The 17,047-nt window shown below is 40.8% G+C and overlaps 1 protein-coding gene across 3 annotated transcripts in view; it reads right to left on the reverse strand.

Annotated features, from left to right (window-relative positions):
* sf3b3 (splicing factor 3b, subunit 3) overlaps positions 1-16,301 on the reverse strand; it is a 41,390-nt gene extending 25,089 nt beyond the window's left edge. The window contains exons 1-9 of one of the 3 annotated variants that reach the window (XM_052028468.1): positions 15,495-15,725; positions 13,864-13,999; positions 11,843-11,998; positions 8,941-9,111; positions 8,289-8,461; positions 6,352-6,493; positions 4,686-4,798; positions 2,538-2,675; positions 929-1,032 (exon numbers count right to left, since the gene is read on the reverse strand). In XM_052028468.1, the coding sequence (XP_051884428.1) occupies positions 929-1,032; positions 2,538-2,675; positions 4,686-4,798; positions 6,352-6,493; positions 8,289-8,461; positions 8,941-9,111; positions 11,843-11,998; positions 13,864-13,999; positions 15,495-15,620 (1,259 nt within the window). In that variant the 5' untranslated portion in view covers positions 15,621-15,725. Of the gene's footprint in view, positions 1-928; positions 1,033-2,537; positions 2,676-4,685; positions 4,799-6,351; positions 6,494-8,288; positions 8,462-8,940; positions 9,112-11,842; positions 11,999-13,863; positions 14,000-15,494; positions 15,726-16,201 lie in introns of those variants that run through there. The other 2 variants (XM_052028469.1, XM_052028470.1) reach the window with 2 other exon arrangements.
* Positions 16,302-17,047: the final 746 nt, after the last annotated feature.

Here is a 17,047-nt window from a genome sequence, read left to right on the forward strand (position 1 = left end):
TTCATTTTCTCTCTCCAAAGATGCCGCCCGACCTGTTGATTACCACCAGCACTTTTTGTCTGTTTCGGATTTCCAGTATCCATAGTTATTTTTTCTTTCTGACTGATTACTGATGGGCAGGGTATCAAGAAATATGGACATTACAGACAACATAAACATCAAATAAGAGTAAAATGGGGCAGGGGGAGATGGTGTAGGAATGGGAGCCATAGAGGTACTGGCTGTTCAAAGCAAGGGAAGGGAACTAAAAAAGTTATGTAGCCAGCCGCTATAATCTAGAATGCATTGCCCGAAAGGGCATGGAAACAGATTCAATAATAGCTTTTGTCAGAAAATTGGATAAATATGCAAAGATGGGAAATTTCCAAGGCTGTGGAAAAAGCAATGGTGTGGAACTAATTAAAGAGTTCCTTTAGAGAGATGGCACAGACACAACAGGTCATATGTCCATAAACTGGACCAAACTGTTCCATTGTACATACTATAGCAGGATTAGACACACAGGGTTCCTTTATTACAAATACCAAAGCTGACTCCCTTGGCCCATGTACTGAGCCAAGGCACAGAAATCGAGAGACTTGGTCCTAATTTCTGTGCTTATTACCTTCTAAGTTTTCCAGCTGGTAATAATTCTCATAGCCGGTAACACAACCAGCTAGGTTAGTGAAATTAGGCATCTCAATTGGAAACTGGATTAACAGTTTGAATCTGCCCTCCATGACATGTACTTATAAGGCCCACAAAGTTTTAACATCCTTCAATTATCACACTGAGGTATGTCCTCAAAGGAATTCAAACATTAAACCACTTAGGGCTATCTTTCAATTAGATGTATGACAACACTCACTCAAGTCAGAACAGGAACACAGAAATATAAAAAATGGATTTAAAATGTCTGGCATAACTAACGCTAAAACTGAATACGTACTGATTGCCAAATTCTGAGGCAACAAAGAGGAATCCAGTCTTCAGCACACACATGGCAGTGGACACAGGAACAGTGTCAAAATACTTCAGCCTGATTTCAGTCACCTGTAGACACACAATGAACACAGCTTCAGATAACTGGTCATGAATTCCACTGAGAGTAAGAGCAGCAGGATGTTGGAAGGGGACAGTGAATGAGTGTAAACAAGAAAGACAGAAATAAAAAAATACAACTGTAATGGATACCAGAAGTTAAAAGGGGAATTCAACAATATTTTATTATATTCGCTTCAAGTAAATCTATCCGGAATTGAGCTTCAGGGATACTTGAGGGGGCAGGGGATGTAGAAGTTTGATTTGCTTTTTCTCTTTATTTATGGAGTATGGCTTCTGCCAGCATTTAATGTCCACATTTAATTGCATTAAGCCATCAGAAGTTTTGGAGTTTTAACCTAACCACAATGAAGAAGTGGCAATATATTAAGGTCAAGATGGGGAAATAAGTATTTGGCAGGAAACCAGAAACAAGATAGTAAATTTAAAAGTACATGCGTCACTCATTTAGGGAAAAAATAAAACACATGAGAAGAGAACCTGTATTCAGCAGTAAACCAAGAACTGTACATCATGTGGTCTCTCAGCTTCCTCAACTGTGGTTAATTCCCAAACTAAGACAGTGCTTTCCTCAACTTAAACAGAACCACTCGAGGAGGGGGACAGAATAAGCCCTGCCCACAAAACTGACAGGCAGCTCAACCACGTCTTGGGCTTAACTGGGTGCCAAAAATATTGAATGCTTCTGACAGTCGGAATAGTCAAAAATATTAAGACTATTTAAGTTCTTTGTTAATAGACCCAATCAATTAGAATCTAAATTAATTAATTAATATGGTATACCCTTACAGTCGTTCCCTTCCACTGAATAAACAGAATGGGGGAAGCCATCCTGGGCACAGAGCATATTCTCTAGAATTTGACAGGTGGTAGTGGCACTGGAAAGTCACCACAATTTCACACACCCACTCATCCAAGCAGGTTTATCTACGTATCCAGGAATTTCATTCACATAGAAGTGCCAAGCAGTTCACAGGGATAAACATGGGAGACTGCTGAGATTTCAATCACCGCAAAATCCAAGCCATTGCTTCATTTATTTAACTTGCATTTTGCAAAGAATACTTCTTTCCAAGAAATTACCATTTGCAGCAAGCTTCATGGATCTCAAATGCGATAGTGTTACAGGAAATAGGAGGGGGGGATGGGACAAATAGGATTGCTCTGTTCAGAGCTGCCGTAAACCTGATGGGATGAAATCCTGCTTCTGCATTGTAAGAAAGAAAATTAACAAGTCTATTTTTGCTCATTGTCATCAAAATGGATTGTTCAAATTCTGGATTCTGGTGCAAGAACATTCCCATTAGGAAATGGCAAAACACACCAGATCTTGGGTGAGTACATATTTTTTTAACAACCTTAGAGCGGCAGTTTGATTGTAGATTAACACCAAAGAAAGCCAAAACACAAGAAGGGCTGAGTTGGACAGATCAATCAGGATTTTACTGACTCTCCCTAAGTCAAACCTAAAACGTGAAACGCAAGGGCTTGCTTACCATGTCTTCATCTGTTTCGAGTGTGATTTTGAAGATGTCGCCTTGTTCAGTTTGTGCCAGGAAGAAGAACATGGACTTTGTTTTGTGTGTTGCAGAACAGACAAAGATCATTCCTCTCTCGGGATCATCCAGGTCATTCTGGAAGGGAAACCAGAAGTCATGTTTAAAATGCCATCTGTGGTACAGTTCTAGAATTAATCAATCCTATATAATTGCAGCTTCAACGTAACAGTTTGATTTGCCCCTTTATTTAATGGAGTATGGTTTCTGTCAGCATTTAATGCCCATGTTTAATTGCATTAAACGGTCAGAAGTTCTGGAATTTTAACTTGGCGATGATGAAGCAATGGCAATATATTAAAGTTAGGACGAGGAACAACCTGGGAGGACACCTTACCCACAATGAAACACCCTACCTTCAGAGTGCACTCCTAGGTTGCAGGCGTCATAGTTCTGGGAAGTATTGTTGAGGAAGTCCAAATTTCTGAAACGTACTTTGCACCCTGCAGCAACAAGGTGCTGAAGGTAGGGTGGGAACGTTTAGAGCAGAAGACCTGGTGTCAGTCAAACAGGCTACTTTGCCCTGGAGGATGTCAGCTTCTTCAATATTGATGGATCTGCACTCATTCAGGCAAGTGGACATTACACCCTAGGTTTGTGCCTTGTACTTGAGGCAAAAGACTAGTAATTTGCTAAAAAATACCCAGTGCATAGTCATAGTCAATGTCAATGCCCATAGTCAATGTAAAATCCTGACTCCGTATGCACATCACCAGCAAAGAGAGGGGTTAGGAGAATAGGGAAGGCACATGCAGAACATCAGCTAACGTTACCCCTCTACATTGGGAGAATGAACCTCAACACTTCAAAATACAGAGCGACAGCTAGCCAGTAGTACACTGATAAAGAGGCTAAATATACTCAAACCAAACGCATATACATTAGAACCCGAGAAATAAGAGGTCATGGGCCCTCTCAGACATTCAATGAAGTTATGGATGATGTGATTATCAACCTCTCAACTCCATTTCCTATCCGATTCCCTTAACCCTAATTCCCGTTTTCTAAAAATCTATGTTGTTCAGCTTTGACTAAACTTACATTCCGCATTGAGCCACTCATTCTCTACTCAAAAGGAATACGTTTCTTTTTCAATCTTTTTATTAATTTTCAAATCAGTACAAAATAATATATAACCTTAGTAATTCTACATGTGGTGCTAAGAGATCAGGATAGCAATCATAAGGAATAAATAAAAGTAATCTAAGACCTCCTGCCCTCTTATTAAGTGAACAAATACAAAAGATTGAAAAGAAATGAAAGTTAATTATATGAAAGAAGAACCCCCAAATCAAAAAAAAAATTGATAGTAAACCAAAAAAAAACAAAAACTTCAAAAGAAAACTGGACTGACATTTCTTCAATTAAAAAGAAAAAGAAACATTACTATGACATCAACTCTGCTCCTCTGCATTCAAGGGTTATTGAGAGGGATCTGAAAAGGTCAGCTATATCATATGGAAATATTGAATAAATGGACTCCAACTTCCTCAAATTTAAGCGAGGGATCAACAGCACCACTCCTAATTTTTTCTAAGTTTAAACATGCTATAGTTTGAGAGGAGGACCATCTTTGACTACACAAAACATAGCCAAGTCAAATACTCCCGAATAAATCGCAATAAGCTGAGCAGCTAATAGATGTTCATTACGAGTGTCAGTATGACTCAGCCAGGCCAGAAGTTTGCAGAACCAAGCCTCACTCAGCAGCACAATGTAGATGTGAAGTGCAGCATTGCTACGGCTGCTGCCGTGGATTGGGCACGAAACACCTATTACCACCTGAAGACCAGGGTCCTTCCATCTTCATGGCCAGCGATTGTCCTTGTTTTAATGTTGCAAAATTAAATTACCATTGTCCACCATTTTTATGACATTTGGCTGTACATAGATGTGCTGTTGCGTTCTGCTACAACAGCAGCTACAATTAAAAGGCCTTGAAAAGTTTTGGGACACCCCAAAAAGGTGCAAGTTATTTCTACAGCATTAGCCAATTTTCAACATTCACATTCCACACGTCGAAATTCCTCTCTTCGCTGCAAGGGTGAATGATGTGCGAGTAACCATGAAGTGCAATAAGGTTCTTACCCTCCTCCTGGGAATGGGGCATCGGATGTCAGGCTGGTCTCCAAAGTTCTTATATGTGATGTAGTTTTCAGAGCAGATTAGTACACCACTGGGCCCATCAGAGCCTCCTGGAACTGTGAGAGAAAAAGATTTCATTTTCAACACACCAAAACTTTGTGGCATTTTTAAGCTTTAAATTAAATTACAACCTAAGAGTATTTGTAACACAACACTCAGTGGCACAATTGGTACAGCTGTTGCCTCAAAGCTCCAGCAACCTAGGTTCAACCCTAGTGGATTTTGCACATTCTCCATGACCAGAGTGTGTTTTCTCTCATATTGAGTAGTACAGGATTGTACCAGGCCCTTTGGCCCAACTTGTTCATGCAACCATGGTACTAGTCCAATTGCCTGAGTTTGGCCCATATCACTGTAAACCCCTCCTATCCAAGTACTTATCCAAAGACGTGTGGTAAGTTTATCGACAAATGTAAATTGCCCTAGTGAGAGGTAGAATCCAGAATGAGCTGCATGGAATTGTGGAAAGAATAAATAAGATTAATGCAGGATTTGAATTAAATGAGCACTTGATGGCTGGCGCAGACCCAGTGGGCCAAAAGGTCCATTTCCTTGCAGCATTACTTCATGACTCGGTGAGATAAGAAATAGAAGTCCAGTCAATGCAAGATGTATTTGGAGGGACTGGTTAAATGTTTCAGGTAAAGACCATTTGTCAAGGCTTTGAGATTTCCCTGCCAGAATCCTTGCCCTCTTTCATCAAAGAATGAGAGATCCCAAAGCAAAGATCTGCCAGTTTTGTTAGCTTCAATAGCCACTGTCTATCCCACTCCTGGTAGAGTTAGATTTGCTTGGTGCTCTCATGATACAAGAGATTTTCGTGCTCACTTCCCTCACCATACTTAACCAGACACAATCCCAACTTTCACCCCAAATTGGAGTCACCCTTCTCCCAAAACTCCACCGTAGATTCTTTACGTACTGGGACATCAGCCTCTTAGTTCAAAACCACTTTTGTTGGTCAATACTGTGTTTTTCCAAGAGCATCAATAACAAATACTCTCCAGACAGGTATAATGTGGGTTCAGATACAAACTAAAGCAACCACAATTCTGCGGAACATGCAAAACTAGACTTTATGCTGCTAGTCAGATCTTTACTATTAACTTTTATCATTCCCTTCAACGTTAGGCAACCTTGGTAAAATTTAACAAGTACAAGAGCTTTTCCTATTGCCCAAGAAAAGTAAAACCAAGCTAAGATTGCTCTCCTTTCATGCCAGACTTTCACAACAAACAGATAAATCTTCAACCTCATTAGTCTGATATAAATTTACACCAATCCAAAGATGGTAATTTGGTCTTTAAGCAACTTCCCCAACTAATTTACCATAACTCTGGTGAAGAGTGTTTAAACTGAAACGTTAACTCTGTTTCTCTTTCAACAAATGCTGCCTGACTTACTGAGTGTTTCAAGCATTTTTTTTATTTCAGATTCCCAGCATCTGCTGTTTTTTTTGACTTTCTTTCCCACCGTGAATTATTTCATCATACCTAGGTGTGTTTCAGCACAGGTGACAAGGTCTATGACTCTATATGCCTATTGAACACAAACTTATGCTAGCTCACCAAATGTGATTCAATCACCATGCAGCCCACTCTTGCCATACCTGTAATCAGGAAGTTGCCATGTTCTTCTAGAGGCTCACTGTATTTCCTGACAACGTGGTTCAGGCCCAAGTCCAACTCGTAGAACGTCAACGTCTGCTGCGTATTAGCAGCAGCTTCACCTGTAGGATCGCTGTCTGCCTCCTACAACAGAGAAGAAGAACACTCAAACCACGGAAAAGACTGTTTAACTCACAAATGCTTTACTTAAAAAAAAAATTTTCAACATTTTATGACTGAAGGTACAACAAATTGTTTTTCATGTATGATCATTAACCTGAATATCAGGTCAATATGGAATTCAACATATCTCCAATTTTATTCCTTTATCTGTTGGAAGCTGACTCAGTGGCCAGATCTTCATATTGCTACACTTCCCCACAATTGTTAATGAATGGCAATCAAGAATTGGAATATTGCCAAAGATTTAGCATCATATTAATTCCGTGCAATAAGTTCCTGTACATGCTTTAATGAAAGATCAACACAAAACATTAACTGTCAATTTCTCCGCAAATGCTACGAGACCAGCTGGGTATTTACATTGTGTTTTTTATTGCAGGATTTCCAGCATCTACATTATTTTACTTTTTAATTTCTGGTGCTCAGCTGAACCATGAATCAAAGAACTTGTACCTTAACACCTATCAAATGAAGCCTGCTCTGAGGAAAGTAGCAATTAATCAAAGATTTCATCAGGAGAAAAAAGCTCTTCAAATGATAAATTTTCTCCTCGTACAAGTACAAAAGTAAAAGGGACTAGAATCTCATCTGTCCCTATATAGCCAAGTTATAATCGATAAATTGGATGCAGTCAAGTTTAACTTGGCTATATAGGGACAGATGAGACTAGAATCTCATCTGTCCCTATATAGCCAAGTTAAACTTGACTGCATCCAATTTATCGATTATAATTGTTAAGCAAAACACAAGCACATCTTCATTGTACAAAACAATTTTTCCCCTAATACTGCATGATAAGAATTTTTTGTACATGTATACCACACTCTTGAACCCCATGTAGCACTAATTCACATTAGAGCTCCAGCTCTTAAAGGACACCTTACCATTAAGGAAGACTGCTGCTAAGCAACAGTGATTATGATACAGAGAGAATTTCTGCATGTGCAATAAAAGCACCTGACAAATTATAGACAGTGAAGGGTTCATGGAGTACGAAAACAGAGAACTAAAACTGTCCCCAAATAGATCCTCAAGAGGAGATATGATTCACATTTAATAAGCAATATACACGATTGCTCAAGCCCAATTCGTTACACATTAGGCATCCATGTACAAGCCACTGCAGCGGTTATTGTACTGCAAGCAGCAGAATTATTTATCAATTGAATCATTAAGGGAGTAATATGTGGTTGAGGGTTTCAGAAGCAGATGAATTGAAGATAAAGTTACTGATGTTATAGAAGAGACGTAGGCAACTGAATCCAATCAATACTCCATAAATTGCTGGAGCCATAAAACTGGTCACTTGTACAAGGTTTATATTAAAGAATTTAGAGCAAAATCTCCCCTTCTAAAAAAGTGACTGATTTTGTACCGAACCACAAGTACCAGATGTGAGATTCAACTTGGTCAGTCCTGAAGTAGCTGATCTCAGCTGGGTCTTATAGTTAGCCAATGCCCAAGGCTTTTAATCACCAGCCACAGCTTCCAAAAATTTCACATTAAAGAATGGGCATGACTGAACTTGCCATGATACTCCCCAAAGCTAAACTGCAGAGTCCAAACTTCAAACACAGCTGTTTAGGAAGAGTCGATGTCCTGAAGACATTGCAGAAAGTGAGAAAACTTGAGGAAGCGTTGTCATTTTCCTGAAAAATTAGCTGCAGTTTCATTATTTGGCAATAAATGTCTCAGGAACACAAAAAAAATATTTACTCACACAATATTAGTCATACAATTCCCTAAAGCCAAATACCTCATAGTCCATCTCAAGGCAAGCAAACATAGGATTTTCAAAGCCCACGTCGACACCAACTACATGATACACCAGAGTATTTGCTTTATGTGCTTCTAGCGGTGAAGAAATGGTGAGACGAGCAGCAGCATCTCTGTTCAGAATGTAGACCAGCTTTTGCTTCTCAATGGCACCTGGTAACAAACCAAGCCATTTATATCATGGAACCAGAGAGTACAATGAAAACAACTTTCTCTTAAAAATATTAATATAGATCACTCAAAGGCACTGTGATGAACGTATAATTGAAGCAGAACAAAGCCACATATTGTGAAATGCAGATTAAGATCTGCCTCATCAAGGGATACACAGTAACCTTCAGATTAGTTTCTGGGATGAGGGAAGGACAACAGAAATCTTCCAGGTTTTCTACTTCTGAATTTCACTCCCTTCCAGAAAGTAGACAAATTTCAGGTCAAGTCCAGATTAGTCTTTCAATATCCAATATCAGATTGTTGCTCCCATATGACTTGTGGCATTTTCAAGAACAAGACTGGTACAATGGGACAATAGTGGGATGAACAGGTGATGCAGCAGATTAGTCATAATCTAACTGAATGGTGAATAAGCCTCATGATGAATTGCCTGGTTCTTACTTTCACCCGTCACTCACCTATCATGACAGCGCGGCCTTTCGGATCAACTGCCAAGTACTGGCCAGGTACAATGCGACGGCACCCACTCTTTCCGAAGGTTTCCTGATGAACCTTGTCAAAGATATTCTTGGATGGCTGGTATTCCAGGATAACAATTCTGCCAGAGTCACTGCCGACTACTATGTAATCTAGGGATAAAAAAGGAATAAGATTTATGACAACAGTGTACCGACGCAATGACAAGATAACGCAATGATACATTGTCATATGGTTGGTGTATATAATAAGCAAAACCCAGATCATCGGAGCAATTAGCAACGGAAGTAACCGCGGTGCCCTTATTTGTGCACTGGGACTTCCTATGGTGTTTGCTTGTGGAAAATGGCAATTACTTTTACCTGTCGGGTTAATTTTCTTTTCCATCTGACAATTTTAACTGCCAGAATGGTGAAGCAAACTAATGATATGGCAATGATTACGATGGCCACGTGTGAGAGGAGGTGGACCCATGGATGAATTTGTACATTCAAGCCCCAGTTCCAGAAATCATCCCATCATTTGGTGACTTTGATTTCTTTCATCTATCCTTCAGATCTTTGGTGCATTGGATGACTTGGGTAGAAGATTTATAGGTGCACACTAACTGTGTTGGAGCCTAATTTAACTTCAGACTAGGGTAGAACTTTCACAGTAAACTGTAGGGCCCTGGGGAGTGTTATAGAACAGAGGGACCTAGGAGTACAACTACACATTCCCCTGAAAGTGCATCACAGGCAGACAGGGAAGAAGGCATTTGGCATGTTGGCCTTCATCCATCAGGGCACTGAGTATAGGAGTTATGTTGCAGTTGTACATGACATTGCCCTGGAGCATTATGCAGTTTTGGTTATCCTGTTATAGGAAAAATGGCATTAAGCTGAGAAGAGTGCAAGAAGATTTACAAAAACGTTGCCAAGACTCAAAGGTCTGAGTTTAAAGAGGGAGGTTTGGCAGGCTAGGACTTTATTCCTTGGAGCATAGGAGTCTCAGAGGTGACCTTATACAGGTATATAAAATCAGGTGAGGCATAGATAGGGTGAATGCACTCAGTCTTTGTCCCAGGGAAAGGGAATCAAAAACTAGAGGGCATAGATTTAAGGTGAGAGGGGAAAGACTTAAAGGGATCTGAGGGGCAACTTTTGCCACACAGAGGGTGGTGTGTACATGGAATGAGCTGCCAGAGGAAGTGGTAGAGGCAGGTACAATAACAACACTTAAAAGACATTTGGACAGGTACATGGATCAGAGGGATATGGGCTAAATGGGACCAGCTTAGATGGGCATCTTGGTCAGCATGGATGAGATGGGCCGAAGGACCTGATTCTGTGCTGTATTACACGATGACTGTATAAATACTTAGTGTTTTTAATCAAACAAGTTTAAATTTACTAATAGCAGTCACCCAGGTATGGTCAATTACTCAGAGAGACTTAATCCTTGAATAAACCCCGTATTTGCAATTCAAAGGCACTGATTAGAGAACAAAAATTGAAAACATCATTGTGGGAGTGTGAGAACTTGAATTCAGTTTTATTAATCTCAAACTAAAGAGCTAATATCAGTAAAAGTAGCCATAATGCTTTCAGATTCAGAACCTAACTGGTTAATTTATGTTTTGCAGGAAAGGAAACCAGCAGACTGCTTCATATGTGACTGTAGCTTCAGACACACTTAGTGAACCCTTAATTATTCTCCAAAGTATATTTGTGTTGAATGAAAACCCCACATCCACCTTCCTAAAGGCAATCAAGGACAAGCACATTCCTAGAATGAATAAAAACTATGAATCTTTCCTTGCACGTTTCAAGTAACTAATGGATAATTTGAACTCTCTTCATCCTAAATCAATAGAAAAGTTACAATATTTACTCGGACTACAAACTCCCAAATGAGCACTTCATACAAAATCAAATTTCTTAAAAGTCAACTGTTTGTAAAATTCATTTCATCCAGCTTTCATTACCCCACACTACTCCAAAACAGCCTAATAGCTAGAAGCTAGGGTTAGCAAGATACTCAGAACAGCCACTGAAATATTAAATTAACATCAACCCAAATATTAGTCAACACAAAAGATTCAATAACCACTTCGTGCAACCTTTAAGACTTTGTGGTATAATGAGTAGCTACAAGACACAATTACAAAATGTTTAATGAATTTTAGTACATCAGACAAATCTTTCGTCTAATAAATATTAACAAATGCAATTAATTCAGATTGATAGCCAGCCCAGTTAAATTAAGAGAGTTCACAATTTATTTCAATTTCCATCACCATCATCCTGCACTGTTTTTATTTTAAATTGTGCAGTTTCATTAATCTAGTTTTCAAGCATTTTATGGATGCTCCCAAAGCCAATCCATTTCTTTGAATCAGTCAAAAATCGAAAATCCAATCTTTTTCATGACTTCCTATGTGGGGCTCACACACTTCCAACTACTCTATGCAATAGCTGAATTGTGGCTCACCACATCCAACCACTGGGAGACGCTCTTTCAAGCAGACCTCTAATCCACAATGCTCTGGCGAATAAAGTCAACAAGTCAGATAAGTCTAAAAGGGATCCAATTAATCTCCCACACCACTATCGCCCACAGTGGTAAATTGCATGACCTCAAACATCCCTTGCATCCACTAGGATCAGGAATAACGTATAACAAGACGGTGCTTCTACATATGATTTGGAGAGTCATAATGGAAAGGTGTCCATATGGAACTGAGAATAAGATCCAGTTCATGCCATTCATGATTAGGTTTTCACTTAAGGAAACCATTTGAACAAAGCACTAAAAGCCACTCCAAGTCAGGTGAGCTGATAGATGAATTTAAAGTTGCTGAATTCACAAACATTTTTGTAGTGGAGGTCAACACTCATTTACCTTTGGTACCTCCAGTTAACCGGAAGGCCATCAAAGAACGAATGATCCCAAAGGCCTCCACCGTCAACAGTGTGTGCACCTTCCCAGTATTTGCATCCGGACGGAGCAACTCCAGGATCTTTCCCCTGGAAACAACAATCTCCTGCATTTTGGTGCCTACAATGAAACACATGAGTCAATCAGAAGGACATTTCAAACAATTTTGAAACTTTTGTTCCGTAAAGGCAGGTAATTCAGGATTGACAATTTTGCAAAATAATCTCCTGCAGCTCGGATTAGAGAGCCACATGATTAACGATGCTGGAAACAAAATCCATTTTGCAGAAATTACTTGATTTATAGTTTAGATGCAAAGGACCCATGCTAAAATTTTATAAATCACTGGTTAAGCCTGTTGGCATATTGTCTCAATTTTTGGGCACAATGCAGAGGGATGGCCAGGCTTTCAAGTAAATAGATTTACTTGGATATACCAGAAACAGGAAAAGGTTACAGAGCAAGAGAAGTGCAAACTTCTGAAGGGTTTTGATGAAGCAAATGGGAAAAAATATTTCCCATGACAAAAAAGGAGAGAAAAAAAAACAAATCAGATATTTGGCAAAGTAAGTGTGCATGATGAGAATTTTTAATGTGCAACTTATGATCTTAAATTAAATTTGAAAGGCTGGTAGAAACAGATTCCCGAAGAATATTCAGAAGAGAACTGAATAAATAGTTGAAGGGTAAAGATGTGCAAGGGTAAGAGAAAGAGCAGATCTACTTGGTTAGCTAATTCAAAGTATTGGGCCAAATACCTTTTTTTGATTATTTTAGTGACTATCAATTACAGAAAATCTTTTTAATGGTTTTAGCTCCGCTATCTGAGGTCCTCCGGTTCACGTATCATCACCATCTCGAAAGCACTTCCAAAGAGCGCATTGAAAAGAATTCTCCAAAGAAGGGACATTAACTAAACGGTTTTTGTTCCCAAGCACAAGAAAAAAGCATTCTCTCCCACCCTAGCATTTCCTTCATTTTCTAACACAATTAAAATATTAATCAGATTCTGTCCCAATTGTTTGAGGATGTTATCCAATTATTCACCAATTAGAGGGCATGACATGAAATTTTTCAACATATTTATTTGAAAAAGCTCACATTTTTGAAGATTTGTATTCATTCTACAGCATCTTTCATGACCTCAGGACACTTTAAGGCACATTTAATATATTTTGCCACATTTATAATATGGGACACAGGGCAACACTGTGTTTGTAGCAAGTATCACATATAAGTGATGGATAATGACCAGTTGTTTTAGTGCTGCAGACTTGAGGAATAAATTTTGGCCATGACATGGGGATACCTCCTTGTTTGAAAAAATGCCAGGCAGGGTTTAACATCCACCTTGATTTATCCGAGGATTCCCCAGTATGGAAACAAGCCCTTTGGCCCACCACATTCATGCCGACCATCTACGTGCATCCCATTTTTCCTCTCCCATCCCTATCAACTGTCCCCCTCCCACACTTGGGGAAACTTACACCAGCCAATCAGCACGTCTTTGGTCTGCAAGAAGAAACCAACATGGTCACGAGAGAATGAACAAACTCCACACAGATAGAGGGCAGAATCGAACCTGGGTCTCTGAAAATATAAGGCAGCAGCGCTGACTGCTACGCCACTGTGTCATCCCTTAGCAGTCTACTGTAATGTCAGTTGAAATTTTTGTGAAGTCTCTGGAACATGACTTGAATTCACAACATTCGCAATGGAGTGAGATAGTCAAGACAAGACTGGAACATAAAACTATAACTTTATGGATAATGTAGGTGGGACCAGGTCTAAATAATAAAAGGAAGTTTCTCATGTCAGGCTCTGGGGTTCAAGAAAGAACTGGAACACAATCCTACAGTCTAGTGCTGCAGTTGCGTATTATGGAGATACTTCCACTCTTTACGGATGCCCCAGAAAACTGATGGCGCAATCCGACTCCTTAATAGCAGAAGTCAAACAAGACTAGCCCGCCTGCAGATCCTTACCTGAGAAGTTTCCATGAATGGCATGTGATATGCCAGTTGCTCTTTGAAGGGTCAGATTATACAAAAACATGATTCCACAATTTCTTTTATCACTTAATAAAGAAATTTGGATCCAGCTTCCAGCGGTTAAGAGTGGCTGCAGAAAGAATAAAAATCAGACTGAGTAGCTGTATAAGTATTATAGATTACAAAATCAGATGAAAATTAACAAGACAGAGATAAATGAAAACTGATGAACATTAACTCTGTTTCGCTTTCCATTGATGCTGCCTGACTTACTGAGTATTTCTAGTTTGTTTCAGAACCACAAGATAGCTGGGAAACTTGACAACTGTTAGTAAGTGTTCAAAATCTGCAGCCCAGGTGCCACACTTTATTTGCCAACCACAGAGCAAAACGGACTATGTCACAACGGCCACTTGATATCTAAAAGTTTTTAAAACTGAATAACACCGACTTCAGTGGTTAAAAGCTATTCTCAAACACCATTCTGAACAGAATAGCCTGAAAATAAACCATAGTCACAAAAATTAAATTTTGAGGTTCATCCTGCATTTCGAGGTACCAATGGTGATGCATGTATTTGAAGGGTGGAGTCCTGTAGCTATGGTGCATTGATTGATCCCAGCAAGAGCAATTTATAGGAATGCAACAAGTGCCTCAGCATTTCTAGTTATGAAAAGGAAAATACACCAATCTTTTACAGGTATGGAGAAAGCCTCAACTTCATACAATTCATCGCCAGGACCAGGGCTCTGATAATAGAGCATTTACTCAGTACTACACAGGAATGCCAGTCTGAATTCATCCAGGTGGTTTAAACTTCACAAGCATCTATCCAGAAACAATGGTGGATACAGCTAAACTTGAGATCTACTTTGTGTCAATTGTGTAACATATTTCCCACTCAAAGCAATTGTAAAATGCATTGAGTATAAATTTTGGCCACGACACAGGGATATCTCCGCTTTACTAGTTTGAAAAAAATGCCAGGGGGTGTTTAACATCCACCTTGATTTATCCGAGGATTCCTCAGTATGGAAACAAACCCTTCGAGCTGCAACATCTTTAGCAAGTTAGGGGCATTCACTTGTGCTAAATTTTGGAATATAATGATGCCATTCCACAAAGATCCTTCATTGCAAGCACAGAGGCCATTAAGTTCCTCGAACTGCAGGAGACAGGTAGGGAAATCTGGATCCAATTTTAAACTACACTGTCTTCAAATTTATTCCAGCTTCCGGTTACCTACAACTTTCAGATCATGCTCTTCATAAAACATTTAACAAGTCTACAGATTCTGAGTTTCAACTGATAGCATAACTGATGAGCTCCTACACATTACACAAAAGGACAATTTTACCCTGGAGTCATTTTTGTTTCAAGGGGATTAGACTCTTCCTGCTCCAATTGTGAAATCTAGCTCACTCGATCTATCTACAGATCCATAAAATAAAATTTTTGCGAAGTACTAGTTAAAAGATTCTAGCATCCAGACTGAAACATCCCAACAAGAATAACCAAGTTTGATCTTTCAACGTAACTACGTTAAGGAAAAACTGATTATTCCTGCTAGCACACTTTCTAGAGAATATACCAAATAAACAGTGGAACGAGATTAACATGGAAACCTCAAACTTCTGGAACTCAACAGGGATCAACTGCAGCCACACACGAAACGCTGGAGGAACTCTGCAGGTCAGGCAGCACCTATGGAGAGAAATGCACAGTCGACGTTTCGGGTCGAGACCCTTCATCCGGACTGAAGGATAGAGGGGAGATGGCCAGTATGGCCAGGGATGGAGGGAAGTAGAGGGCGATCACTGAGTCACACAGCAGGCAAACAGGCCCTTCGGTCCATCTGGTCCATGATTGCAGTTCGTTTCCTGGAGCAAGGAGTAAATGTAATAAGAGATCTAACATGAGGAGGAACGGTTTTGCATGGCCATGTAAGAGGCTCACAGGGGAGGGGGGGGTCTGGCTATCAGAAGCCAGTGGCCAGCAGCCCATGCCGGTGGAGGGACCCACGCTGGGCGAGACGTCGGCCGAGGCCGAGGCGTTTCTGCTGGGGATTAACGTGCGGATTCAGCGCACGGAGCTCAGCCAGCCCGAGGCAGAGGCGGCCGGTGGCCCAGCGGGCTTCAAGTCACTTCGGCGCCCGGCGCTTGGCCACGGCCCAGCCCAGCCCAGCCCGGGGACAATGAGCAGCCAGCTAGGCCCGAAAGCCTGGCCCGCCGCCCGGCCGCCTCCCCTCACCGACCCACCGAGCGCCATCTCGCCGCAATATCGCCAGCCGCAGCAGCGCGGCGGCGCCCCGGGTCGGCGGCGGCCGCCCTACCTGCCGAGGGAGGCCGGATGCCGCCGATGTCCGCTCAGAGCCGCCCGGCCATCGCTCCCCCACTCACCGCCGGCCCGCCACAACCCAGGGTCCTCGCTGCACCCGCCGCTGCCCCGCACCCGCCTGACCCGGCCCACAGGCACGGCCAAGTCCAACGGGCAGCACACCCCTCGGAACACTGCTCCTCGCCGTCAAATAGTTATAAATTATATCTCAAAGCGACCCTAACAAATATGAACACCGTTGACAGACTGGTGCAAAACATTTTTTCAGGCAGTTACTCAGACACCTCCACTGCATGGCCAAGTTCCTTTGTCTGGGTGCATGTCTGCAGGGAAAGTTTGTCTCACATTGTTGTAGATCAGATTTAATATCTTCCAATAGGTTACCTTAAAATGTAGTTGTTTCTTACTTTGATTTAGAATTGCATCATGATTTGTATTATAATATAATTTGCATTATACTCTTTTAACAGTCTTAAAGCAGTTCATGCAGATAATTGGTTTATTATTGTCCCATGCACCGAGGTACAGTGAAAAACTTGTCGTGCATACCGTTCATACAGATCAATGCACTGTACAGGGTTACACAATAACAGTGCAAAGTGTTACAGTTACAGAGAAAGCGCGGTGCGGGTAGACTAAGGTGCAAGGTCATAACAAGGTAGATTGTGAGGTCGAGAGTCCATCTTATCGTACTAGGGGACTGTTCAATAGTCTTATAACAGCGGGTTAGAAGCTGTCCTTGAGCCCGGTGGTACGTGCTTTAGGCTTTTGTATCTTCGGCCCAATGGGAGAGGGGAGAAGGGAAAATGACCGGGGGTGGGGTCTTTGATTATGCTGGCTG

Source organism: Pristis pectinata, chromosome 13 (genome assembly GCF_009764475.1).
Source record: "Pristis pectinata isolate sPriPec2 chromosome 13, sPriPec2.1.pri, whole genome shotgun sequence".
Classification (NCBI taxonomy): Eukaryota; Metazoa; Chordata; class Chondrichthyes; order Rhinopristiformes; family Pristidae; genus Pristis; species Pristis pectinata.